The 26,712-nt window shown below is 50.2% G+C and overlaps 10 protein-coding genes across 10 annotated transcripts; 5 read left to right on the forward strand and 5 right to left on the reverse strand.

Moving 5' to 3' along the window:
• Positions 1-188: 188 nt before the first annotated feature.
• On the reverse strand, positions 189-2,342 carry FPRO_00786 (uncharacterized protein; the record flags this gene model as incomplete). Its single annotated transcript, XM_031222558.1, has 1 exon — positions 189-2,342. The coding sequence occupies one exon, from the start codon at positions 2,340-2,342 to the stop codon at positions 189-191; it is 2,154 nt and encodes a 717-aa protein (XP_031075685.1).
• Positions 2,343-2,832: 490 nt separating this feature from the next.
• On the reverse strand, positions 2,833-4,525 carry FPRO_00785 (uncharacterized protein; the record flags this gene model as incomplete). Its single annotated transcript, XM_031222570.1, has 3 exons — positions 2,833-3,728; positions 3,776-3,965; positions 4,019-4,525. The coding sequence occupies 3 exons, from the start codon at positions 4,523-4,525 to the stop codon at positions 2,833-2,835; spliced, it is 1,593 nt and encodes a 530-aa protein (XP_031075686.1).
• A 403-nt stretch (positions 4,526-4,928) lies between these two features.
• Positions 4,929-6,185, reverse strand: FPRO_00784 (uncharacterized protein; the record flags this gene model as incomplete). Its single annotated transcript, XM_031222581.1, has 1 exon — positions 4,929-6,185. One exon carries the CDS (start codon positions 6,183-6,185, stop codon positions 4,929-4,931), a length of 1,257 nt encoding a protein of 418 aa, XP_031075687.1.
• Positions 6,186-7,303: 1,118 nt separating this feature from the next.
• FPRO_00783 (uncharacterized protein) lies at positions 7,304-7,676 on the forward strand (the record flags this gene model as incomplete). The annotated part of the gene is made up of 2 exons (XM_031222592.1): positions 7,304-7,577; positions 7,651-7,676. The coding sequence occupies 2 exons, from the start codon at positions 7,304-7,306 to the stop codon at positions 7,674-7,676; spliced, it is 300 nt and encodes a 99-aa protein (XP_031075688.1).
• A 654-nt stretch (positions 7,677-8,330) lies between these two features.
• Positions 8,331-9,233, forward strand: FPRO_00782 (uncharacterized protein; the record flags this gene model as incomplete). Its single annotated transcript, XM_031222603.1, has 2 exons — positions 8,331-8,877; positions 8,932-9,233. The coding sequence occupies 2 exons, from the start codon at positions 8,331-8,333 to the stop codon at positions 9,231-9,233; spliced, it is 849 nt and encodes a 282-aa protein (XP_031075689.1).
• Positions 9,234-10,033: 800 nt separating this feature from the next.
• FPRO_00781 (uncharacterized protein) lies at positions 10,034-10,951 on the forward strand (the record flags this gene model as incomplete). Its single annotated transcript, XM_031222614.1, has 1 exon — positions 10,034-10,951. The coding sequence occupies one exon, from the start codon at positions 10,034-10,036 to the stop codon at positions 10,949-10,951; it is 918 nt and encodes a 305-aa protein (XP_031075690.1).
• Positions 10,952-11,543: 592 nt separating this feature from the next.
• On the forward strand, positions 11,544-11,828 carry FPRO_00780 (uncharacterized protein; the record flags this gene model as incomplete). Its single annotated transcript, XM_031222625.1, has 1 exon — positions 11,544-11,828. The coding sequence occupies one exon, from the start codon at positions 11,544-11,546 to the stop codon at positions 11,826-11,828; it is 285 nt and encodes a 94-aa protein (XP_031075691.1).
• Positions 11,829-12,673: 845 nt separating this feature from the next.
• Positions 12,674-13,855, forward strand: FPRO_00779 (related to Zn-dependent oxidoreductases; the record flags this gene model as incomplete). The annotated part of the gene is made up of 2 exons (XM_031222636.1): positions 12,674-13,603; positions 13,658-13,855. The coding sequence occupies 2 exons, from the start codon at positions 12,674-12,676 to the stop codon at positions 13,853-13,855; spliced, it is 1,128 nt and encodes a 375-aa protein (XP_031075692.1).
• Positions 13,856-14,062: 207 nt separating this feature from the next.
• Positions 14,063-15,579, reverse strand: FPRO_00778 (uncharacterized protein; the record flags this gene model as incomplete). Its single annotated transcript, XM_031222647.1, has 4 exons — positions 14,063-14,114; positions 14,164-14,362; positions 14,416-14,503; positions 14,557-15,579. The coding sequence occupies 4 exons, from the start codon at positions 15,577-15,579 to the stop codon at positions 14,063-14,065; spliced, it is 1,362 nt and encodes a 453-aa protein (XP_031075693.1).
• Positions 15,580-17,135: 1,556 nt separating this feature from the next.
• FPRO_00777 (uncharacterized protein) lies at positions 17,136-18,728 on the reverse strand (the record flags this gene model as incomplete). Its single annotated transcript, XM_031222658.1, has 3 exons — positions 17,136-17,476; positions 17,529-18,512; positions 18,575-18,728. The coding sequence occupies 3 exons, from the start codon at positions 18,726-18,728 to the stop codon at positions 17,136-17,138; spliced, it is 1,479 nt and encodes a 492-aa protein (XP_031075694.1).
• Between the last annotated feature and the right edge of the window lie 7,984 nt (positions 18,729-26,712).

Genomic DNA, 26,712 nt, shown 5'->3' on the forward strand with positions numbered 1-26,712 from the left:
GTACTTGATCTCATTTGTTTGTGCACTTTTTAACAGACGGTGGTCTGTTTACATGCAAGTAGTCTTTTTGTAGAGCCGTAAATAGTCCCTCAGCAAGATATGCATTGTTACGCATCTGACACTTTGTCTTCAGTTGCAACAGTGTCCTTTGTTGTCTGATACCTTTGCGTCCCTTTGGTGTTGGTATTTCACTTCACCGAGATAAACCCTATGCCTGACCGAGCCTTGCGCGCCGCTTCCTTGAGCGCCTGTTCCTCGACATCGGTCCATTTGACACTCAGGTCGTTCCAGTTCTTGCCAGGTGTGTTGTACTCCTTGCGCCACTGTGTCTGCGCCTTCTGCAGACGCGACATCTCGCGCGGATCGCCCGAACCGCTGTACAACATGAAGGCTGTGCAGGGCGGCAGGGCGTCATAGATGCGTGTGAGACGCTCTGTAAGGCGTACGAGGGCCCGCTCGAGCTCTGACTTGTCGGATGGGACGGCCTCAGGGTCTTGTGGAGGACCACCGTCGCTGTTTATGTTGTCGGCACGGTTACGGTTCCACCAGCCTTGAAGGGCCTCAACCTCTCGCATTCTCGCCCAGACAAAGTCAACTCCGCCGCCGCGGATTTCGAGGCCATCCGGGTCTCCCTGCACAGCACGAATTACGTTGTTAGCTACATCCTCGTCGTTCTTACAGCCGAGCTGATGAGTTGCGCCGGCTCCAGCCCCCTTGGAGGGATCACCCCAGTCAACAGCTGCGCTCGTCTTGCCGACCTCCGCGCCACCTGCGGCCCCCCCTTGGGCCTTGTATGCAGTTCCAGCTCGCGCTAGTCGGCGGAACAAGTTCTCTCCCTGTGAGTCGGACGTTCCCCAGGCCTTGCCCTTTTCACATTTCTGTTTGACAAGATCGAGGCAGGTTTTAGAGTCTTCGATGCTGTCGTGGCCATTTGCACCACCTTTTTGAATCTCCTTTGACAGATATTTTTGCGCCAGCCATTTTAGAGAGGATTTGAGAGGAGGACCGCGAGGATGCGGATAAATGATGGATGTGTCGATGATAAAGGGGTGAGTGATGCGGAGAGCCTTGGTATCTGACTCTAAAGAGTGCCCTATCAAGATTGTGCGAGGGGTCAGCAGTTCGAGTAGCTTCTGCTGGATGTCATGTAATGTAGTTGTTACAGGTGCAAGCATCTCTTCTGTGATTCCAGAGAATCGGGTGACGTAGTCGGTAATGGGCTTATCAGGCTTGACAAGTTCATCGAGCACAACGTTGCCGAACCAGTCAACTATGCTGATTCTTGTCAGGGAGAACTCGTCCTCTCCAGTCATGCACATTTCACAATCCAGGGCCAGAATGTCTCGTCCTTGGGTGATGCTGCCCTTTTCAACTTCGTCTTCTGGGACTTGACCTTCTTCGAGGCTTTTCACATGGGTGATGACCCATCCTTCGGGGAGGACGAACTGATCTCTTGCAACACCTTCCAGCATAGCTGGATGAACCAAGTAGCCGTTGTCAGTTAGATCATCAACTGTACAAAGGAACTCGGTGATGCGTGTTCTCTCGTTCTTCCAGCCTGAAGGCTCGTGTGCTGGTTTGATGCCCTTCTTTGGCCCATTCTTTTCCTTCGGGGTGGGGGTTGTTAGGAAAGCGGCCAAGGGCGAATGCATCTTCCCGTGCCTGTCATCGCCGGGTGTCTTGACGGGCCATAGATGCGTGAACATATCAGCGAATGGTTGCAGAGCCTTGGGCAGGCGCTCTCTCTTCAGTGGACGGGGATAGTAGTCGTCCGGCGACGTTACGGCAGCATTTCCCTCCCGATCAGCATCGTTATATGTATCAAAGTCGACGTTGTGTTTGAACATGGCCTCCTCAATACCGGGTATCATTATAGCCACAATCTTTCGGAACGCTGGGCGATGGGTAATGCCGATCCATTGAGGGCCAGCTCCGTCGGCAAAGATATATGTAACCAGGTCTCGCATCTGGGAAATATTGATCTTGGATTGCAGTCGCGCATTGGGCGAGAATGCAATGGTGGGATAATTCTTGCCAGGTTTAGGGACCTTCTTAAGCTTCTTTGCAGCCCGTGAAACGACCTGCCACTCTCCGCCGTCGTCTGCGTCATGGGGATTAGACCGCTTCAGGCTGCCATCGCTTTGTGTTGACGGATCCTTCTCGAGAGTCGCGATGGCCGTCGTGACAGGAACGCCCTGGTCGAACTTGTCGGAGGTTTGGGCCTCATCTTGATTGTCGCTTGAAGAGGCCTGGTCGACGGGTTCGGGGATTGGGTCAGATCCTAGGGCTGTAAGGGCTTTGTTGACGAGTTTGGCGGCTTTTCTCTTTGCTTTCTTACCCATTACGAACTTTATGCAAGTGCGAACGCAAATAATGCGCCGCTACAAGGAGAAACGTGGAAAGAGATCACGTCGTGAGGCAACAATGTTGGGAAGGAATAAAAAATAATGGCGATCCAAGAATGCAGACAGTAACTTACTACTACCTTACCCGAGTAGGTGCACTGCAGTGCCAGAGGTACGTACCTGCTTGCTTTGCCAGGCGTTTTTCAAGGGACCTAGCCTAGTAGAGAGTAGGGCCCGGCGCAAGCCTGTTATGAGATCGGCCAATGAGAGAGTGTCTGTAGGCTTAACCACTTTACGCGCCGACCTAGCACGCGACAGGAGGGTAGACATGGATATAAAGACCTACCTTACCTACTTAAGGTAGGTATGTAATCAAGAAATGTTACGACACTCAATTATATATCCAAAGTCCAGTCCTCAAGCATCTATATTCTCAACTCGAGAATCTATTCGGTTCGTAAACCAACACTAAATTATCTCTATGTATCTAATAGCCAAAGTCCATCTCAAGTATCTCGAGTCCCAAACTTGCCAGAGAATCTACTTGCTTCACTACAGCATACTCAAAGAAAGCTCGAGCTTGTTCACCCTCAGGATTCTCTTTCCAGGCGTTGATAAGAGACAACTCCTGGTCTCTTCCTGGTAGTTCATTGATTTCATCCAGCATCTGCTGAGCGGTGGCCGAGACTTCCCATTCTCGAGCATAGTCCCTGGGAACAGACGCTATAATCATGATGAGAAGCATCTGGCACAAGGAAACCTGGTCAATGTCCTGTAGTGTTTGAAGAGCCCTCTGATTAATATCTCCCTTTGATGCCACTGCTTGTGAATTGCCGAGTGAGGCCGTGTCGGCTGCCGTATTGGCGAGTAATTTGGCGACGAGTAAAAGGCCCTTGATGCGAATAGGATGATGTGGCAAGACATGTCGATAAGGTTCGCTGGAAGTCGCAACGAAGCATGCCGTAGTTAAGGCATATATGAAGTTGCTTTCTTCGATGTATAGGATCGATACCTCAGTCAGCAGCTGTGGGAGTGGTGATACCGCCCAAAGGTTCTCGGCTGTCAGTCCTCTGCATTGCTGGTAACGAGCTCCAAGTACTCTTCGACGATCCTCTGGTGATAAGGTAGGGTCTTTCTCATCTATTAAATCAGACAGTTGCTCGCTGAAACTCGTAGCCGTTGAGGCTTTGGTCGAATCTGTTGCGGCAGGGTGCTTGCCAAGCTTGCCGACATCAGCAACCAGGCTATGGCGGTTCATATTGATGATTGGAGAGCCGGCGCAGACTTGGTAGACGTTGAGGTCTTTCTCGCATCTAGGGCATTGACAATCGAAAAAATACGGTGCGAGTGCGTGTTTCCTCTTGGACCGAGGGAACGTGTAATCTGACAGCACGTCAGTGGACAGGGCATCTTGAGGATATGAGACATACCGGTGTAAGAGATCTCAATCTCTTCATCGACTTTGATCGGCTTTTCAGCTCTCAGTATGGCCTTCCTGCCAACAAACTGCACCATGGCATTGGGGATGCAGGAGTGGTTGGCCATGGCGAGCTTTGGTTCGAGAAAGATGCCGACCTGTCCAAGATCGGCATCATACCTATGAAAGGCATTTGTCTGAATCTGCAGTGTGTCAGTATATCGACCTGTTGCCATGCAGTTCTGGGGAGGCTTACCTTGCAGAGTAGAGCCAGCGTCTTCTGCAATTCCTCTTGACCCGTGCCCTGCCCAGTAAACGCAGTAGCACCCATGGCCATCATCTCCATGTCGGCCCATTTGTCACTCTTCCTCCAAGACTCGACATTTCCTTCGAGGTTCTCCAACGCAGCGCCAATACCAGGCTTCACCAGCGCCTGTATCACCGCGCGTACGGGCGTCGGTATGCCCGGGTGTCCTTGCTCGGTCACCTTACGCAGTAGTTTGCACTCTTTGGAGTGGACTGCAGTCCAGTTCGCAGATTGACAAGTGGCATCGCAGTAGGACACGGCGTGGCAGCCGGAACAGGAGCGCACGTCAGCCGGCTTGAAGCAGTGGCTGCAGATGGTTTTGATATGAGATAGCGAGGGGATGAGAATTGTTGGTGTAAATGGGAGGATGATGTCGCCTGGAGAAAAGGCTCTGGTGGAGAAGATTCCACGACCTTTTTTATCATGCCTTAGCTGGAAGGGCACGTCTTGATTCATTTTAGACGAGGGAGACTGAGGTTTTGGTCCGAAAGAGCCGGAGAGCAGAAATACGTATCAAGACGGGTCCGATTGTGGTATATAAGTTAGTAGGTAGGGTTAGTACTGACTTATCTCAGGATCTGGTGTCAGCAACATCCATGAATGTTATGTTGGTTGTAAGATGGAGTAAGGTCAATGTAATGTCCGAAATTCTCCTGCACCGAGCTCAATCTAGCGAACCACATCAGGATCAATCCTTCAATTGCACCACATTTGGGCACAGCAATCTCACATGCAGAATGTCGCAATGCTCGATTTTTACAACTTGAAATGCGTAGTTGCTCTATTGCTCTGCCTACCTATAATAATCTCGCTTGGCAGATGCTACGCTACGCTATGCTACTAATTGCTGTGCTGGAATCTACAATTCAACCCGAGGAGGCACCTTTCCGCTCTTCCTCAATGCTGCAAGCCGATCATGTAGATCCCGGCTCCAATGCCCGCTGTCTCTCTTGTTCTCCTTCAGGATCCTCGCGACATGGTAGTCCCAGCACCCCTCTCCGGTGCTTGTCTCGAATACTCGGCATTTTGCGTCGCTGTCTCGCTCCGTGCGAGGCCACTGACCGAGCTTTGCGCCCATATCTTCATCCAAGAAAGTATCTAGAACCAACTGGCCGACCTTGCGCTGTGTAGTATCCCATTCTTTGCCTTCGGGCACGAGCACCTCAAGCAACAGCTTCATGCCGTCGTTGTTGAGGAATTCCTCTCGGATGACATCGCTCTTGATGAGGCCGTTGATAGCCCCAACCTTGGCTTTCGCTGCAGAGGCCAACGTCTTGGTGCTGAGCGACGATGGAACATGAGCGGGCACAAGAGGTGTATAGAAAGACTCCTTTAGAGACTTGCTGTTGCTCGGGCACTGGCCCTCCATGAGACTAGGCCACTGCTTGGTGATCTCTTTCAATGCCGCAGCATTGTTCTGCAGCGCGGCCCCGAGGATGGCAGCTGCTTGATGATCCCGAGGAGTGATGCCAGCAGGGTAAGCAACATCTGAATCTGCCATCATGCAGAAGAGAGCCTTCAACACCGCTGGGTCTTCGGTGACCTTGAGACCGTAGTAAATATCATGTGACAGTTCTTCCATTCCCTCGAGCGCATCGTCAAGCTCCTTGCCTTGGCCGGTTTCGCCAGCCTTCAACATCTTCATGGCGGTGAAGAAGGGCTTACCGACGAAATCCTCGCCCTCGGGCTCCTTGATTTTACCAATGGGTTCATAAGCCGGTGCTCCCTTGGGGATTTGGGGATCCTCCTGTTGCTGCTGATCGACGACAACAACAGCCTGGTCAACCGGGAGGCCTTCGAGTGCAGGGTTTCCTTCATCGGGGACATTGATCTTGGCCTCCTTCTTGCCGTTGGACATATTCAGGCGGACATGGAGCCCGTGAGGAAGTTCCTGATCATCGTGGACGACCTGGAACTCATCTGTTGGTTGAAACACCTTTGGGTAACAGTCTTTGGGGTTATCTGTGTGGCAGATGAGTTCGACATCTGCCTCTGGAGATGGTTGTGAGGCTGCAGCTGGAGCTGAGGCGAGTGTCGGTGCTGCAAAGATGCAGAGGACAATACCCAGAACGAGGGCGATCATGAGCGACAAGGATTTTGCCCTTGAGGGAGCCATCCTGAATATGAATATCTGATGCCTCAAATGAGTGAGAGCTCTTCAAGGTTGAATAAAAAGGGTGGCCAGGGTTTGATATCGGATCTGAGACGAGGGAGTATTATTGGTGATTGTTGTAAACCCTCGAGCAGAGTATTGAAGGGGCAGATTTAAAAGTCTACAAGGTCGGAGAACTCAAGGGGAGACAACTGGAGTGAGTTCAAAGGGTTGCAACGTAAAATGGCGAGGAACTTTACAAAGAATCAAAAAATGAGAGAACAGAAAGGATAGACGAATAAATGAATTTGATTCTCCGTTATATGCCATGAAACTCCAGGATATGACTCAGTCGAAAGTAAAAGGACACTTCTTTTCAACGTAAATCGAAGTCACTAGAAATGCAACTTGTCAAGATCCATCAACGCCCGTGCCACTACCTATGGATGCTCATTGTGAAAAAGAGTTTTGGCAGGTTTCTATTGGTTCGAAGCAACAATGTCGATTAGTCACGCTTCAAAGACGGCCTCCATGTAAGTCAATATCATGAAAAGATTAACACGTCAACTTGATAGTTCTGATGTAGGTTTGAGCCAGATCGCTGCCTGAGCAACAAACACTCAAATCGTGATACTGTAACCCCCACAATGTCACATGTAGCGTGATTATTGAGAATGTCTCACAAGTACCAGCCTTCCCTTTCCACGAGGGCCAGATCAACATTGACGACGATCTCAACGGCCAAGGAAATAGCTTATATGAGGGGTTTAAAACCTGTTCATATGAGCTTTATCCTGATAAAAGGGTTCATGTGATGGAGTGAGCATAGGTTGAAGGGGTTGGCGGGACCAGAAATAGTTTCTTGTCGCAAACAGCTCTATTAGAAGATTGTCTCAGTGCGGCTCACGACCCTGCAAATTCCTCCCGAGGGGCCCCAAGAAAGGACGGTTGCGACCGAATGCGGCACTGAAGCATGGAGCAGACTCATTGTAAGTACACTGCTCGTCATATGGTCTCGATGGGAGAAGGGAGCAAGGGTATCCAAAGGACATATAAGAGCGAATAGCCCAGCAGAGTTTTCGTGATAGCAGCAAGCAAATAGTCAAACCAATTCGTTGCATCGCTTCAATTCACAGCACAAAATGTTATCCTTCAAACTCTCCTTCTTTCTAGCCTTCTTCCTTTGGGCCTTCACTCTCGAGGCTGCACCAGCAATGCACCATCACCGCCACGGTAATCAACATCTTCGACACCTCCACGCAACAAGAGCAGCCCTTCTGCACCGCGCAAGATCACACTATCACCATGGAGCCCCCCAAGTATTGTCCGAAGAGCCTCAGAAGCCTAGTGAGAGTGTGCGAGCACAGACTGTGCCTGACCAGGAAGGAGATGCACCATTCCGTGAACCGGCTGACGGTATAGATATTCAATGGTAGGTGACAAGCCCACGACTAATATGATGCGTGTGCTGACCTGTAGAAGAACCAAGATCTTGCAATGATCGGGTGGAAGTGATGAGAGGAAATCAGAAGCTGGCTCTTCTGATATTGGCGTGCTGGGCTGAGTTTGTTTAATATTGGATGGCCATATGAGCATTGGTTAGATACTTGAACCAAACATGGTTTATAATTTTATATGCTACTTTCGAATACTGCCTGTACCTCTTTGAGTTCACACAATTCAAAAAAAATTTTTATAAGATATTACTGCTCAAACTCTAGGTTTATCAAGCGTATAAAATAAAATCTTTCCATCTGTAGCACAGTCCATGATGACACGCACTGTCTTATCCCCCATGAGACCCCCCCTGATTGGCCACAGACACCTACCCTCTGCTGGAATTGGAGAGCTCTCCCTTACCTCAGGCTCTAGTTAATCTGGAGAATCTGTCCCTGGGAGGTCGACTCTCGTATCCCGTTCCTCTTCATTTCCGTTTCCATTCCCATTTTCCCACCGCCGTCATCTTCGGCTCAACACCCCAGCCGACCGATATCTTTTCTCACTGTCCTTCCCGTCTTTTTCGACGCTCCTTAATCATCGCTATCCGAGACGACCCTGCTGCTCCTCCATCAACTCCAATCGCTCGCCGGCGCGACGCTCAAGAGCTCTTGACCAGAGCTCGCTCCCTAGCGCACCCACCCCTGGTCCTGAGATCATCATCCCGCCGACATGCCTTCTCCACGCCGAGTACGCCTACTAATCCTGGCGACGATTGGCACGTTTATCTTTATCCTCTTCTACACCTCGGGGTTCGACTCGCATCACGATGCAGAGACCTATACGGGCCAAGAGTTTATTAAGAAGACCCAAAATGCCATGAGCGCAAACGAGCCCCCGGCACCCATCGTCGACTTTGCAACCGGAGAGAAGGCTGGACAGCCTCACGCTGACAAGGATGGAGACGGCGATATCGACGCAGACGACCAGAAGCTGGCTGCTCAGATGCAGGAGCGTCTCAAGGCGGCCGAGGCCGAGGCGAAGGGCAAGGCAAACGAGAAGGGAGGTCTGCGACCTGATCCTCCCAAGAAGGTTGTGGGAGTTGGAAGTTCTGCGGAAGGTCAGGATAAGGATAAAATCGTCAAGCCTGTTGGCGGAGAGTCTGGCGATGTAGCAGCTCCCGCGGCAGCAGCGGAGAAGAAACCCGAAACGGAGACGAGGAGCAAGGAGGCAATTGCGGCTCGCGAAGAGCTTGACTCTATCCTCAAGAAATCACCTGGTAGGTCTCCGAGAGCAAACACTGGGAGGACCATGATCACTAATTGCCATCCAGTCATCATCTTCTCAAAGACGTACTGCCCCTTCTCGAAGCGAGCCAAGAGCCTTCTGATGGAAAAGTACTCCATCACACCCGAGCCCTACGTCGTTGAACTCGATATCCATCCCCAAGGCCAAGCCCTGCAAGATCAACTCCTCGAGACAACAGGCCGAAGGACCGTACCCAATATCATGGTCAACGGTGTGAGCCTGGGAGGCGCCGACGACATCACCGAGATGGACCAGGCAGGCAAGCTTGTCGGCAAGATTGTCGACCTCGGAAACAAGCGAGTCGAGGTTCTGGAACGAACCAAGTAGACTGCGCGCACACGCTTTTCCTCTCCTCTATGACCTCTTTAATCTTCACGGGGCACTTGTGCAAGGATTTACTGTTTGGGCTTTTTAGGGTAACAAGGGACTGTCATTTTGGGCCTTTGGCAGCATGATTGGAGTCTGGGCGTCTGGGAATTCCTTTTGTCACTGTGTGTAATGGTGTCATGAAAGGAGCACTAGGGAAGATAAAGATCCTCTTCGACTAAGACGGTTATGTACACAACAGCACAGCTAATGAATGAGATATATATATACCTCTAATCCAGCCTGAGCCTTCTTTGGGTGCCATTTCTCTTACTTCATGTACCAAGCAGTTAACAACATTCCATCCAGCCTGACCCTAAAAGTATAAAACCTTATCGGATTGAGGTGGTGATTTGCTTCGTTGGTGTAATCTCATTAGCGCCATGAATATGGGAGAGTCAAACAGGATTGGCACTCACAGCCCAAGTAGGCAGGTCTTGTAAGCCAACCAAGCTTGGCCATTTGCTACCGAGGCAGGATTTTTGGCACAACTTTAACCAACATAACATATGAAGTTACATTTTGGTCGCATGCATGCACTAAAGTGCAGCCATGGCATCATGACTCGCAGCCCAGTTCATCATGTGAGGTTAATTCCCATATTTGATAACCACTACATCATCGGTTTTGCAGCTTCTATAAAACTTCGTATGACAACCCGCACCATTCTCACTTTTCTCGAGTCTTATTGTCTTGCATCTGGAATGATCCTTCGATATAAACAACGTTGATCTGAATTCGCAATGGAGCTCGCAGTCACTATGGCCAGGATACTCGCGGTGCCGGAATTGCTGGAGCTCATCCTCTTACACCTTGACATGAAGACACTTCTTGTGTCTGCATCGCGGGTATGTCGTCACTGGGCTGCGATGATAGGAGAATCTCCCAGAATACAGCAAGCGCTGTTCTTCCAACCCGTGTCCTCGGCAGGGGCCCGAAAACTGCAGAGTTTCACACTCAACCCGCTGCTGGTTGAGAAGTTTGGACGATGCTTCTTCGATGTCGACCGCAAGTACACGTATCTTCGAAGAGCAGACTCGTTCCTTCGCTTACCTTGGGCTCCCGAAGGAGCGATTAAAGCACAAGGAGAAGCGAGAAGCTTATCTATCCTGGAGAAGACGGAGCGGCTTGAGAACTTCACTATGGGCAATTCCAGTTGGCGGCGGATGCTTGTATCTCAACCACCGCCTCCGACTATGGGATATCTGAAATCAGAGGGCTTCGACATGTGGTTCCGCAATGTCCGCACTGCTCTTATCAAGCCCAAATCCTCACGGGGCCTCTGCATGGCCCAGTTATACGACATGGTTCACAGCACAACATGCCAACCAGAGAACTACTCTATGTGGTACCGGGTTAGCTGGGGTGATGCGCGGGAGACGCATCAGACGCAGCTTTGCCGCGAACAGTGCGAGCTGCTCTTCGGCGCGACTAATCTGGTGGTCGAGTTCTACAGTATGGATGGAGGGGATTGGGACTGCGGACCGTGGAACATAGACTGTGTGAGAGAAGTGTTTACGTGTGCCGATAGCTGGGGTGGAAGAGTTGAGAGAGGGGAGGAGGAGGCTAATTTGGAGGAGTTTGAGACCTTGGGGTTGGATGTGCTTACATCGATTTGGTGGCACAATGAGGAGGATGATTCAGCTGTAGATGTTGATGCGAAGGGATATGGGGTATAGCCAGTGGCGTCGGCGGATGGATTCAGAGAGTTTGACGTGTGAGTGATGGGGAGGGGTTACATTGGGTTGTCTAGACTGTCTGAACAGCTACTAACCATGAGGAAGGGTAGATGTCTCTAGAGAATCGCATTATAGTCGAATTAAAATACACGATATTGGTATAATAAGAAGAGAGGCTTGATGAAGATTAATCATGTTACTCTGTATTACAATGTCCTTCCTTTATTATAGCAGAACGACAATACCATAGTAAATTCCTTGAGATAAGTGGAACTGATTAAGGTTAATGAAAGTGGGTTCACCGCACAGTAGCGCGGGGTCAGTAACACTACCACCAAAGATCTAGACCCTGAAAGGCAGACAAGGCAATCAAGGGAAGAGGCAGGCAGATAAAAGTCGGGGGAGAGGAGAGGAGAGGAGAGGAGGAGATAGGACAGTACCTTCCTATCCCTCGCCTTCCTTATATAAAAACTTCAGCCTCACCCCCGCCATTTCTTAGCTCTCTATCAATTTAATATCACTCATACAAACAAAAGCAAAGCGTCTCCTTCTTTTCAAAGTCAATTCGTCTCTCACAAGGAAGAAGAAAAAAATGGACACCACAAGCGACGCTGCCTCTGTCCTGTCAGGCTCAACCGTCTTCTCCAAAGAAGCCCAGGACCATGTCTCACCGACAAAAGCCGACACGGACATGTCTACAAACGAAGCCGCAAAGCAGCACCGCAAGAGCATGCGACAGCGAGTCCGCAATGTCGTAGCCGACCTCGGACGCCCTCCGACTTCGAGAGATGATGCCAAGAGCGGAAATGTCACGCAAAAGCATGTGGATGTCGGGCCTGCGGCCGGGACGGTCCTCATGGGCTCTGCTACCGTCTAAAGACAGAACCATATGACATGGAATATTTTGAGGCTGGGAAGTTAGGAATTCAGGAATTCAGGAATTCAGGAATTTAATGGGATGATTTATGGGATGGATGAATGCTTTGGATGACTGGCCCAGATCAGATCAGATCAGGTACCTTTTCCTTTTACTGTACGAGTTAGTTATGGCGTTGGAAATGAAACCCCCATTTATCCCCGGAGCCATTTATTGGCGATGGGCATGATTGACAACCTACCAAGGCATCGTGAAATCCTGATATTTGATCGAATCGGGCCTTATCACTCCCTTCTCCCGTTCATCAGCTCGATTTTGACCATCCATTACCACATCATTGATGGGATAACTAAGTACCTACCTACTTACTTTCCTCTTTAAGACCCCATCTTACATCAGCATCCAACATATCCACCTCAGCCTTAAAACTCACGTGTGACCATTATCATTGAAGCTCATCCCATCTTGCACTCGTGGGGCCCATGGACTAGATCTACCCTGCCCTGCCCTGCCTTGCCGCTTGCCTGCTTGCATCATCTATTCACAAGGTCGCTTTGCTTTGAATACGAAACATTGTGCAAGCTTCCTTAGACATGTAGAAACTTCGGTGGGGCTCGTTTAGGCGTTCCACGGAGTTCAAGCTGACAAATATCTACGTTTTATTAATACGACTTCCTATGCACGCATTACGCATTACGCATTATCAGGAGACGAGATCTCGAGTAAAGAGCAGTCAAGTATACATAGATAATAGTATATAAACCTGTGGAATTGCTACATCTGTAGAGTGGCATCGAATCTATTCACCGAAGCCATCCATCACCTATACCGAACCCAAGCCCGTCATGTCTTCTATCCCCTCAACTCAGCAAGCCATAGTCCTCCCTGCAAAACGCACCCCGTTCGCCTTTCAAACGGTCCCTGTGTATCCTCCCGCCCCTGGTGAAGTCCTAGTTCGTGTTGCCTGGACCTCTTCAACTCCTCTCGACCTTCACCGTGCCGATGGCGGTCTACTCATCTCCGAGTACCCGCAGCAAATGGGCAGTGGTGGTGCCGCTGGAAGAGTCGTGGCTGTTGGCGATGGCGGTGACCTTAAGGGGCTGAGTGTTGGAGACCGTGTCGTTTCCTTTGCTTTCCATGGTGGAAAAGAGGCAAATCACCAGGAATACATCACAATCCCTGCTTATCTTGCTTCTAGAATCCCAGACAACATCTCTTACCAGGAAGCCGTGACAGTCTCTGTGAATCTCGTGACTGTCTTTCACACTGCCACTGCCGATCTCAAACTGGAGCTTCCATGGCCTGTACCGCAAGGTTACACGCCCAAGCAGGCCCATGACCCTATCCTCATCTGGGGTGCATCGAGCAGCGTCGGTATCTATGCAGTCCAGGTCTTCAGGCACTGGGGCTTCAAGAACATCATCGCCGTGGCAAGTGAAAAACAGCATGCGTACCTTCGCAGCATTGGCGCAACCGATACCTTTGACTATCGGAAGCAAGATGTTGTCGATAGGATCCTCCAATTCATCAGTAACAGAACAGAGCCCAAACTGCCTTATATCATCGACTGCATTGGTTCATTAGAGGGCACTCTAAAGCCTCTGTCCAAGATTGCTCAACGCGGCAGCACTGTGGCCGTCATGCTGCCTGTCATTCTCAAAGATGCCACACTTGAAGAAGAGCCTGAGTATGAAATGGACGTCTCCAAGGTGTTGGTCGGCCAATGGGCCGATGGTGTTGAAGTTCGCGGTGTGCGAACACATTTCTACCTCTCAGTAAGTCCCTCTTGGTCACCCTGAAGCATTCGGAGACTAACATGAACTACCTAGAATGAGTTTCTCAAGGAAAAGGCTCAACCAGAGATGGTACCCAAGCTACTCAAAGACGGGGTCATCACCCCAAATAAGTATCGCGTTGTGGAAGGTTCATCAGCTGTTGAGAGGGCCCAAAAGGCGTTGGATATTCTGAGGAATAAGGGAGTCAGTGGCGAGAGGTTGGTCTGGAGGATCACCCAAGATGAGGTGTGAGTCAGCATTAAATGCCTGTCGATATAGCATCATTGCAGTAGCATCTTGTTGTCACTAGTGTGTTTTCCGCATGGTTACCAGCTCAACAATTTTGATTGTAAATCAACTTGATCCGTGATATCGTGGGAAATTTGGTGACTACCAGCACCCTGACGCCTAACTACCATTACAGGACAAATGAGACAGACATTAGTTACTTGCACAGAATCAACACGCAGCACCCATCATGAACTGATCGATAGCTTCAGGGCCCATTTGTCTACTTCATGTCAGATGCAACAACAAACTCGATAGACGGAGTTACTTACGCAGTAAGCATTAGCTTCGTAAACTCATCAACGTCCTCAGGCTGGGCATGCAACCAGACACCCTTGAAGTCGAGATTCCGCACCGGGTACTGTGGTTTGGTCTGCCACGCCCGGTAGAAGGCCATGGATGAATCGGCTTCCCAGAGGTATCTCGATGCAGTGAACTGAAAGGATGGACCCTCCATAATACCGCAGGGTGCTATGACAAAGTGTTAGATGGATGTGAGTACAGGCATGGAGAACAAGACTCACGCTCAAGGGACTTGAGTATGCTTGTCATGCACACGAAAGCAAATGACATGACGGTGGTTCGGCGTATACTCTCGGCGAGCAGCCAGCTCTGTCTCAACGTCAGCAAGAATCCTCCATGGCACATTTCCTTGATCATCTTACCTCCCAGCTTGGTGGAGGTGGACCTTTCATGGTTGTGGCACCAGGCTCGTCCCCTACTGACAACTCCTCTTCCACCTCTTTGAGAGCAAACATCCACGCTATAAACTGCGACATCTCGCGCTCGCTCGTTGCCCTCAGAGTAACGTCACCATCGAACATACGGATAGAGTCCAGAACAACCAGCGCTTGCACCCGCGCCAGCTTCTCCGCGGGCGTCGAGGCCCGCTCACCCTCGCGATGGATCTCCTTGGCCATGTCGGTGATGAGTTTGTACACCCAACCTTTGTTCTCGGGAGTTCGCGCTGAATAGGCTGACGCCGCTGAGAAGGCCGCTAGCATGGTCTTTGGGAGGTTGGAGCCGTAGAGACGGGGGTGGATGAAGGGCAGCCGGCGAGTCCGAGCGAAGTCCCTGTAGAGGTTGGTGATGATATCTACTGTGTATCCTACGCGGGTGCGAGGGTCGTACACGTCCAGCGGGTTGAAGTCGGCCAGGCAGGCATCTGCTCTATCCAGAAGAGCCACATCGCGGATGACGACAGGCCCTGCTGGCACGGGTGGTATGCCGAGCTTGTTGTTTCCATAGTCTCCCATGTTCCATAGCTCGGAACCGAGAGAAGTATCGTTGGCCATGAGATGGTCGATGATGGAGAAGTCAAGGGGAGAGTCGAGCTCTATCGGCGATGTGGTGACTGTGTCGAGACTATCGGGCGTGGTGTTGCTGGTGCTGGCACTGGCACTCGAGTCTACTCCCAAGTTGTTGATGTCAAAGCCCATATCAAAATCAGGGACTTCGTTTAGGTTCTCAGTAGCGCCAAGGCCGGCACACAGATCGTCGTCGTGAAAGTTGGCCCCTGGTGGCAATCTCTGATATACACAGTCGAGGCCCTTTGCCGCACAGCGAGTACAGCGAGGGGTCTTCTTGTCACACTTGCGCTTCCCTCTCACGCAGGCGTTGCAGCTCTTCTGTCTCGAGGCAGCTGAGCGGTCCATCTTGCGCGCAGCCAGCGACCCGAGTGAGTCCATGATATATATGTGAGATAGAATGAGTGAGTGGATGAATGGGTGAGAGTGAGGGCGATGGCTGGTGAGGGCGAGAATGTTAGAAGAGGAAAGGCGGAAAAAGGATTCCCAAGATTGTCGACGGACTTGACGTCGGAGAATGAACAGGCCTACCAGAGTGAAATATAATCAAGAGAATGGAGTGAGGGAAACCCCTGATGCATCCTCTTTGCGGACTTTGTCTGGTGTAAGCCGTAAGCAGTAGTACTATTTTCTTTAACCACCTAACTAAAGTCAATCTTCGATGGTCGCTGCTCGTCTCCCAGACCGAATCGGGGACTTTCTCTTTGGAGCGGGACCTCCACAAACTCCGCAAGTCCGCAAGCCCCAACTCCGCCCGGGCTCGGCTGCCCCGTATATCCCGTATCCCCGGCTCCGATCTGGAGGCAAACAGTCCACTTGTGACTTGTCTAACTAGTGCTCATGGATTGTCTTGTGTTTATCTTATCATATCCATCATATTGTTTCATCAGATCACACCATGCCAGTGGGTATTTGTAGTACCTACATACATATGTATAATACGGATACTCATCTACCCAGGTATGCCGCCCACTGCTTTCCGACACGACATGGCAAACAACTGGTAGGACATATTCATTCACCTCAGAATTCGCATAAAAGAACCTATCGCAAGCTCGATTTTGTGAAGATGAATATCTTGTTCTCGCATTTTACCATCAACCCCCCAGATACACCGAGACCATACCATACGCTCACAACCACGCCATTGCACAGAAGAGAACAGAGCGTCTTTCAACTGCATCACCTCCACGACATGTTTGTTCCGCAGTACAGACCCTTCCTATCCGCTTCGCCTCCTTTAAAATGGGTATATACGCCCGGAAACACTATCACGCCATCTCCGTATTTTCCATGACGTCTTTGTTCTTCCGAGCCCAAAAACCGACGAAATCCTTTGCAGCCAACCCCATTGCACCTATTCCTTATCCTTGTCCCTGCCTTGCCCTGCCTTGCCTGATCATCCACACCTAACCGTACCGTACCATTAAGTGGCCTATATGTCCCAAACCTAAACTTAACTCCTAGCAGCCACCTCATCAGTCGAGCGTGGTACATGCTTAAATAAAGAAGGCAGAAAGAAGAAAGAGAAGAAAAGAAGAAGAAGAAAAGAGAGAATGAGATAAAGACCTAGTACTGAACCAGAAATTGACAAAGAAGAGTGACAGCTCACGGTCGGTTTGCCGTACTGGTACACTGGGCGGCAGCGTTTCCGAAAAAGACGAAAGAAAAACAGAAGCAGCTAAGCAAATCCAATGCCACGGCGCGTTTGTGTTGTGGCTCAGAGCATCGCTGGTGACCCAGCAATAGTAGTCTAGTCCCGCCCTGTAGTTCTTGTTGGAATCGCAAGGATGCGCCTTGGTGCTCTCCAGGTGTCATAACTTTTCGCCGTCATTCATTCATTAATCGAGTTCCAACAGGTTTAAGATGGTGGACATTTTTGGGGGCCAAGCATTCCCCCTTGAGCCTCATTTCCCGGAATATTCGATTGGCCTCGTCTAATGATAGCCGTTGGTACGAGGACTGTCGTACTGAACACCCGTCATAGAGTCCGGCCCATTTGGAATACTGTTACGGAGCGACCTGAGTGGTGGCAGTTCTGGTCGATTTGGGTTAGGGTATGGGTCTGTCTGGTAAGTCCCGGCCTGTGGTGCTGGCGTTGCTGCTGAAGATAATGGAGGGCGTGAAGAGGAAGAGTTGAGCTCTGAGCGAAGCTGTTGGTTTTCCATTCGTAGCGCATGCACATCTCGGCGAAGCAACTCGTTCTCGGCCGTGTTGGACTTGTAATGATCTTGTAATGCTCGAATGATATCTTGCTGCTTCTGATGCTCTGCAATGGCTGTTGGATTTCACGTCAGTCGAGATCTAGCGCCTTTCTCTTAATTACTGACCTTTAGTTAGAATTTCCCACTTGGAGGCCTTCGAGCCTCGTTCCTGAGGCATGAGATCTCTAAGCTGATCAAAGAGCTCCTTCATCTCCGTTCGTCTTTTCCGTTCAGCGAGCTTGTGGCTGACTCTCAATTCGGGTGTTCGACTATATGGTTGCGAGCCCGTTGAACCATTCCCTTCTTCGGCCTGGAGGTCACTCAATTGCTTGTGCTGCATAGAGTGATGATGAACAGGCGGAAAGTCGGATGCGTTGGACATACGAGAGTACTCGGACTCGTTCAGTCTCATCTGACCAGGAGGTAGGCGAGACTCTGTCGTGAATTGGCTACTCGCGATGGACTCGGTGATGCTACTGCGCCGCGAGTCGGTGTACGTGGGGGCGCCACCGACTCGCTGAATCTCTTCTTCGGGGAACGCCCATGCTTGACCTTTGGTGGGTTCTGCAGCGCGCGCGATGTGTCCAGTGGCAGGGCCAGTAATGGCCGGTGCGGTTTTGACCGTCTTGCCCTCAGGGTTTCGATCCGCACTGGGTTGGTATCCGTTGGAGATGCGATGGACTGATAAATGATGAGGGTTCCGCTGGTTATGGAGGGTATTCTGTATCGAAGTAGTCGAGTGATTGTGAGATGCGTAAGGAGAGCCTCCCAGGCGCAAATCGCCAAAGTTTTGGTTAATACGGCTGTCAACACTCTCCCTTCTCATTGCTGCCATACCAGGCGCCAAGGTGTCGCCCATCGTAGGGCCAGGGTTGGGACCGAGACCGTTGGACTCGATCGACGTGGGTCGGTCGCGGCGAGGATCGAGACTGCTGGGAGTACTAGGGGATACCATTGCGGCAACGCTCATGTTGGTGGTCGATGGCGAGGTAAGTCCGTTGGGAATCATGTTGGAGGCAATCGGAGATGGTGTCTTCTCGTGCGACGAGGATTGATAGCCAGAGCCACTCGGGCTAAGACCATTCACGTTGAAAGATGCAGCGGATGTGTCTAAGTAAATCACATTAGCCATGGAGCCGAGGCATTGGCACAAACAGTAATGAGCAGCGTACGCTTACTGGAGGCGTCTGCGTTGGAGTAGAAGCCCGAGTCTCGCATGTGAGGCGGGCCGTTGACGATTGAAACAGGTGCGTTGTCGTTATTAAGAATGTTATTAAGTCCAACCGGTTTGGGAGGGGGTAGACGCGGCTGGTTGTGGACGTCCATATCTGTCTAGAGGTCGAGTCGATATCGAGGGTATCGGTCGAGTCGCAGCCAAAGCGAGTCGGTTATAGTGAGCCCGACGAGTCCCCGTCAATGGGAGCCCGGTTAACAGAGGGCAACGGCAACGGCAATGTGATTGTGTTGAATTGTTTGCGTTCAAGGCGAGGCCAGGGTAGCGAGAAGCAGGCGAGAGGCTTCAGTACGACGAGCCAAGGCGGGAATTGCAGCTCGAAGTCGGCGGGCCAGGACAGACAGGACAGCAGACGCGACAATGCGATCCAAAGCCAATTTCTATAACTAGTGGACGGGCGTGTCAGAGCATGAGCCGTGTGAAGGAGGGTTAAGAAAGGGACCGTCGCCTTGGACAGATAAAGATGGGATGTAATCGAGAACAAGAACTTAACGTAACCCTAATCTGTAAAAGGTGAAGAGAGAAGAGGTGGAAACGGAATTGAGGAGAGAAAAGTGCACACGAGAACGAGATGATGACCCTGGTGAAGGTGAGTGAGTGACGGTCTGGGGGGGGATGGGTGGACAGTGGAGGGCACTGCAGGTGAGTGAAGGGAAGGTAGGTGAGGAACGCCTAGGCTAGTTCCCCGGTAAGTACCTGGACTATAGAAGGAACCTACCTACCTTACCTAGGGCATGCGCATACCTATAGCAAGCATGGACTGCACAGATAGTGCCCGACAGGAGAGAAGAAGAATTGTGTAAGATGGGGACAGGAGGCTACCTAAGTCAGGTTGTGTTGCTAATAAGGAGCCCCATGGGAAAAAAGAAACGAAAGAAACGATACCAGATGGTTTCTCCTTGGATGAAAAATGCAGGTGGATTACTAGACCTGAAAGATCAGATCCATCAAGCAATCAACCGGACACAAGGAACATCAAAATGACCTGAGAGCAAGCCTCATTCCCCTGGCACAGATGGTAGTCCCCATGTCTCGAAACCTCTAAGGGGGAAAAAAAAATCATCTGGCGTCGTACGCTGAAATGGTTGGGTCCCTAGCACATGCATGTTCAGCAGTAGCACTGTATCCACCTTCACTGTCCATACAGTAAGGTACCAACTCAAGCTCAAGTAACAGAGAATCCATGGGATATGGATGTGGGCGGTAGCCGCTTGGAGCTTTTGAAGAAGCAGGGGACCGGGCAGCAAGACCCCCCTCCAGCTCTTGGGCGGGTCTCAGCAACGAACCCGCGGCAGGCTGACGGCCCAGAGTTTACAAGGGCCTCACAGTGGCCGTCCCGATGGCTTCAGCACCTTAGGTTACTCTGAACTCCATGCTCCCCGTGAAAAAACACGGCATTCATGTACCCATCTCATCCCTGTGTACCCTAGACTTATAACACGTACCGTAGTCGCTCTTGCTGTACTGCGAAACCTGTGTCGTTGCCAGGGACCTGGCTTCCCACCAACAAAGCTTGTGAACCATTGGGTTCAACAGACAAATTTTGAAGCAGGCGAAGAAGCATTCAGAGTCTTGTTTCGACTCAAGACGGGATTTATCATTCCCTATGTACATGTATCGGCACATCTCATGTACCTAGGTAGTTTTCAAACTCCCTCGAAACGGTTGTACAAACAAGAATGGCACTCTCGTGGTTGAGGCACATGTTGGTGATGGAAACAAAAACCACCCGAAAGGCTCGTTACTCTCCCACGTCCTCCCATGTGTTCGAGTACGATACATCCAACGGAAGGCGGCGCTATCGGGGGAGTGTTGTAAATTTTGTTATAGGCGCACCTCGAGCGGCTTACATCGAGGCGACGGTGTCAGAAGCCACTCTCCACCCCTGGAATCCCTTTTCTCCATTCCCCCAAAACCTTGTTTCTGCCATTGTCCGAAAGTCAAGTCGTGGAGGGTGGTGCGGGGAGCTTTTAGCTTGGGGGATCGGGGCAGCGCAACTGGAAATGGACGCCATGTGGTTGCTCAGTCTGACCAGTCTAAATCTACTCACAACCTCTTCAAGGCACATCATCAAGTCTTGATGAACGTAAGTCGCCATCCGGATATTTCAGGCCACGGAGAGTTGCGACGACAGCACAGCTGGACGGGTTGGTGACTGCGAATACCTCAGATCGAGGGTCAAACATTTTGACAGAGAGTACCGATTTAGACTAGGGTCAGGTTGTTTTTGAACTCAACGTGGATCTAGATCTGGATCTGGCAAGCCATATTTGCCTTCTCGGCTTCAAACCAACCAACACACATGGCTCGCACTGCTCCAGGCAAGCATTCCCAGCCATTGACTAATACAGCTAGGAAAACGCAGTTACTTCAAAATTGCCATTATCTCGAATTTGATATGAATCTGGATGACCTTGTTCCAGGCAATACATACGTATCGGCACCTTATGTGCCGATTACGATGCGGGATGCAGTCATCCAGAAACCAGCTCTTGCACAACTGCCGCCAGAGACTCGGGACTGCACTGTACATACCCGGCCGTACTGTACTTCCGGCGAGAGCCCATTCCTGCTACTGGTCATCCACGTATAACAAGGATCAACTCCATGGAGTAAGTGAGTGATATGCAAGAGCCATAAGCATACAGACAGAATCAACCGGGCTCATCGAAGGCCTTGTTGCTCGTTGCGGCCAGCAACTCCTACATCACGTCTTAGACAGATGCAAGAGCTGTTATCGCACCCAGTTTGCCCTGTGGACAACGCAAGAAACGACGCCCTGTCCGAGTGAATACTGTGCACGGATAGTGTTATTGTGTGCAGCAACTGGATCTTGCTGCGGATGATTTTCCGGGGTGTTCTGTGTGATAACTACGAATATGAGATGCTCACCAAGGGATAGACAAGACCGCAAGCCCTGTTAATGTGGCTTGCACCAAGGCCGGGGCACCTCGTGCGCCGTTCACTAGCGTATCCATAACCCCATCAGATGGCATGGTTCTCGAGGTCCATGCCGTGGTGCAAGGATATGTTCACAGCCCATGTCCTTGAACTTGCACAGGACTGGCTTATCACCATCTGTAGGCCCCTCCATCGCTCGCCTCGCCCCCAAAGTTTAAACCCCCCTATGTTTGATGAGCGTGGAGCGGAGCAACTAAGCACCCCAGTACCACATGCGCGATCTTTCCGCAGCCACGTGAGGGTCATCTCTCAAAAAGCAGATCGGCTGGTCCACCAGTTAGTCTTGACCCAATACGTATTGCGAGAAATAGTGCACATGGGCATGATGTATTTTTGCTTTATCCCCTCGTAAGCGCAGTCGTGCCGCGCAGCAACTAGGGCTACGTACCGCCCCAAGTTTGCGAGGTGCCATGTGGCAGATCAGAGGACCTTGAGATGTCATACATAGTATTGGACCATGGATCCGGCCGAGATAGTTGGTCCACCCCGATATCTTCCTTGCTCATCTTTCCTAGAATGGAAAGTAAAGAGCATACGCACAGAACATGTCATGCCCAAATTTTCATAAGCGTTACCACCATGAAACAATCGGGTATAATTGTGCACTGTGAGCTTTCGTCAGTCATTGCTGCTTGTGTCTAGCAACGTTTGCAGAGAGAACGCTGCTGTTCCCTAACGCACTCCACGCACGTGTCTGGGCGCGTCCAAGAGATCTGTCATCTAGCCACCGTGGTGACTAGCCGGTACGATTTCGGGGCGCTGATCTTGGCAAGCTAGGCGGGCCAATCGACAAGGGTATCTCTAAGCGACACTGGTGATGGGGCCGGTTCTCCAGAGAAGAGCGCTCATGAATATCCTCGTGTCTGGTGCAAATATTTCTGTAGAGTCGCGCCAAGGTAGTTGATGCGAACAAGAAAGCGTATGAGAGAATTTTTGTTTCTACCTACCTAGTAACAACCTTCCTAGATACTAATGTTGTTACGGAAGTTGCAAGGATGCATACAACTGTTTCGTACACTACGTACCTTAGTACCTTCCTTACCTAGTACCCATTACCTTAGGCAGGTGCGAGATCGGTATCTTAGTAGGTATTCCTTCCCTTTGACTCAAGTGCGACAGCGATGCATACCTAAGGTACCTACCTACCTTTGAACAAAGTAAGGTATGACACTTGCATTGTATGCCATATCTGGAGTTTTCTGGACCATACAATCCAATCCTGTCCAGCTTTGTTGAAGTTGATTAATAACTCTGTCCTCAACTTGAACAATGATATGATATTAATTACTTTTCTTACTCAACTATTGCTTTGGCGTTGCTTACGCTGTCGCTTCAGCTCATGCACCTTGCCGCTCTATAATGGCCTTCCGTGGAACACGCCTAAGTTGCTACGAAACGCACAGAGAAATTGCTTTTTACATAACTCATATCACGCGATGTTCCATACAACAAGTCGGAAGCGGTCTCTTACTTTCCCTTATTACAGACTGTTGATTACGGATACTTTGCTCGGACTATCTATCAGATGCAATCCCCGAAGTCAATGATGAACCTGGTATACTCTGCAACGCGGCAACGCAACTCCTACCGCTGAGAATGTTGAACTATGGCGCCCCTTGTTTATCTAAGACAAATTCACCCCCGCAGTTCGAGGCCAACGCGAGCCATGGTCATCAAGCAAGTGCCCAAAATCTCTTGGTGTCGTTTTAACACCAGATCCGACTCTGAGGGCCCAAGCACCCAGCAGCTTGACTACGTTCGGGGATGTTCTCCCGGGGATCCTTATTATCGCCTTTTCGTTGAGCGAGCCAAAGCTGTCGATCTCTACTTTGGGGTTTCCAGCCGACTCATGGCTGCGAAATTGTAGCTGAAAAGTGTTTCTGCTATGCGTCCCACAGCAACCCCTGTTACGAGTCAATTCCCCTGATTGGAAGGATAGAAAGCCATGATTGGTGAGTATGGCTCCCATGTCAGGGTATCTATGTATACAACGTTTCACGGGATCTGAAATTTTATTACCCAGCAACTGATATCTGTCGATGCTGCGGTAGCATGGGTTGCTCAAAAACATCAACGAGGGTCTGCTTATCCGTGCTCTTCAGCTTTTGCTAGCTGCTCAGTCTCGGCCTTTCAAATCCCCTACATATACGTATCCAACGTGGCCTGCACATAATTAACACCAACCGACTTGTGAGATACAGCGCTCAACTCTTGGCGCCATGGTGTGAAGCCTTGATTGACATACCACGGTAAGTGCCGGCTCGGGAATTGATATATTTGCCAGACCACGATTGTTTGCCTTGATAGAAGTGGTACGGCCATGCATTATCAGGCTGACTCGCTTGTTCAGTTACGCACTGCGTCACTGATGAACCAGATTCAAGTGATACCCGTGGAAAATCATGCAACCAGTCCCCCTTTCACACGATTTTTCATCCCGTGTCCCATTCCCCTCATATCAGCCCTGTGCAATGATATGGCGCAGTGCAACAGGCGAATCACCGCTTTGCTTCATCTGGGCTAGTTAGGGAAGGCTCTAGATCTCGAGCCCCTTCAGCTCTGAATATAGAACAATTATCATCAGTGAAGGGTTCCTACAATCTCTTGGCTGTAGTACCAAATCGCCTGGATTCACCCATAGCGGAGAGTCGGTCTTCGTGCTAAAGCCTCTTTTTGCTGACGCGATATATCCTTGCTCCTTGTCAAAGAACAATCGCATTGGCTCTTCTCAGATACTTGTGGGTTCACAGGCTGTCTCTGGACCCAGCCGTCTGGTAAAACCTAGGCACTTCATGAACAGGCGAAGTGAACAAAGTTTGGAACTATCGTTAGTGGATATTTTGCATTACAGTATCCTTAGAGGCTATCGTTCAATCTTGCTCACCATCATTGATAGGTTTATAGCTGGTGAGAACCAGATTTGCCCTCGATCAATAAGTACTTGATGGCGATGCTGTTTGGCACTGTTAGAAAATAACCCTCAATTCGTTGAATGGCGGCATGAAACAACGGCCACGAATCGACAAGCGAGCATTTCTCCACTGACACGAATCCACCAAGACCATGTCGCAGAACGAAGTTTACTTCAGATCTTGAGCTGTCTCAGTCGATATCCTGTCTGACGGACAATCCGAGTTAATTAAAACATGCCGCTGAGACATAGATAAGCGGTCAGCTGTAACAGTGAGTGCTCACATAAGTATTGGCGAAGTGCTCAGGGAACATGAAAGCAAATTAGTTGCTACTTCGCACATCAATGACAATACCACAGCTGCATCCGTCTCTCAAATTTCTGTTCCACACTGAAGTTGGTAAACCATCCAGGTTGGTAAGCCCGGATTCTTGCTGTCGACTACCTTGATTGCCAGAAGATGGGTGAGGCACTGTACGATACATAACCGTGTCCCGAGGCACGCCAGTCCGCGATGGACTAACTTTAGTATCATCACTTCTGCACCTCGATCAAGCATGTTGGCGCTTGGATCAAATCTGGGGCCCCTAGACTGAGTGACTAGTTCAACGCCCTCCGTCCCTCTCGATACCCTATGGTGAGAGCCCCATGGATGGCCCGTCATAAGTTCCAATCCAAAAGTGCCATCTCGAGAAAGGTCGGCCTAAAGACGGGTTTGTTGGCTACCTAGCAGGAGACTTTTTATGCAGCGGAATCTCCAAACAGGTGTGTGTGAGCGCCAGCCTTGCTTGTCTGGGCCAACATTCAACAACTTGGATAACTCACTTCATGGCTGCCTATGAGCCTGTGAAGAATGCGTTGCTTCTGGAGGTCCTGGCGACAAGGGGTTGTCAAGGACAATGTAGGGAGAACCAAAGCTCTCTGCAGAATCTGGTCGGTGTCTTGGCCACCCTCAGTCAGATAGCATGCATCGCATGGCATCACGATTTTGATAGGTCTGTCTCCCAAAGCACCCATCTGGCATCCCCATTGACACGCAACCTGATTTGAGCAAGACTTTGTGTGCTGCATCTCTTGTCGTTCATCACATAGATGTCTCGCTCAGCCCAATTAAGTCGGTCAAGTGCCTGAGACCTGTCTCATACTTTTTGCTTTTGCCAGCAACATGGCCCTGTCATTGCCCCAGCCTACTTCTCCCCTTGCGTATTCAAGCCTCGATTCTGTTGGATGACCTTTCTAGCCTCTTGCATCTCAAATATTTCTCCACCTCGGAGAAGAAGCTCAATGTCTGGTATCCGGCTGCCGCCGTGGGCTCTATAGCGGCTGCATGGGTCAAGTCTCGTTCTGGCGAGACATGCATGAGCCTTTCATGAAAGTGCATTTGGCCTGTAATAACGGACGGCACAAAGTTGGCTTCTTGTTGATCTGAAGATACCCGAAAGATCGTTCTTCTCTTCCCTGAAAGCTACTCGACCTCCACACTACTTCGGAAACAGGGCCAATGGTAACAAAGGCAAGACTAAGTCAACAGAGATGAGGGAGAGCTGGGTGGAAATACCCAGGAAATGATAACGATATGTCACTCTCATGCCCGCCAAGGCGCATGGCTCAGATCACCACCGCCCATGCCTAACTTGTCAGTAAAGCACTCAACAGAATGACTCGAGATGTGTGGCCGTTCAGCTAGACATAGACTGGTGTACCACAGGGCCATCGAAGTCGCGCCGATGAGTTCTGGACACCATTAGCCTTCGATTCATAAGCTAATGGTATGTCTGTCCTAACATTACCATTGTGCGAGTCATCTGGTGTAACACTAAGAAGCCTGGTTGAATCGCCAGTGGGATGAGTAAAATAAGTTTTCACCTTTCCGACATTTGCTCCTCATCACTGCATTGAAAGTAGATATTTTCAGACTGGTCTAGACTTCAAGGTATCACTCTACTTGTGTCTTTACTTTCTCGATATCGTGGTTACACCTCGAATTGTGCAAAATCTGTCACAAGCTCCAATTTTGACTAACCTGCACATAAATATAGCTTGTTAGATGTTCAAGCATGTCAGTCCAGGCATCGAGAGCGCTTCGGATGATTGACAAAGCCTTACGAGGGTATATCCCAAGATTATAGTTGATAATGGAAGAAGTCCTTCGTCTTAGTCGACACAACCACTTGCCGCAGTGATCACTCTCCTACATCAGAGAT

This window comes from Fusarium proliferatum (assembly GCF_900067095.1).
Source record: "Fusarium proliferatum ET1 genome assembly, contig: FPRO_scaffold001, whole genome shotgun sequence".
Taxonomy (NCBI): Eukaryota; Fungi; Ascomycota; class Sordariomycetes; order Hypocreales; family Nectriaceae; genus Fusarium; species Fusarium proliferatum.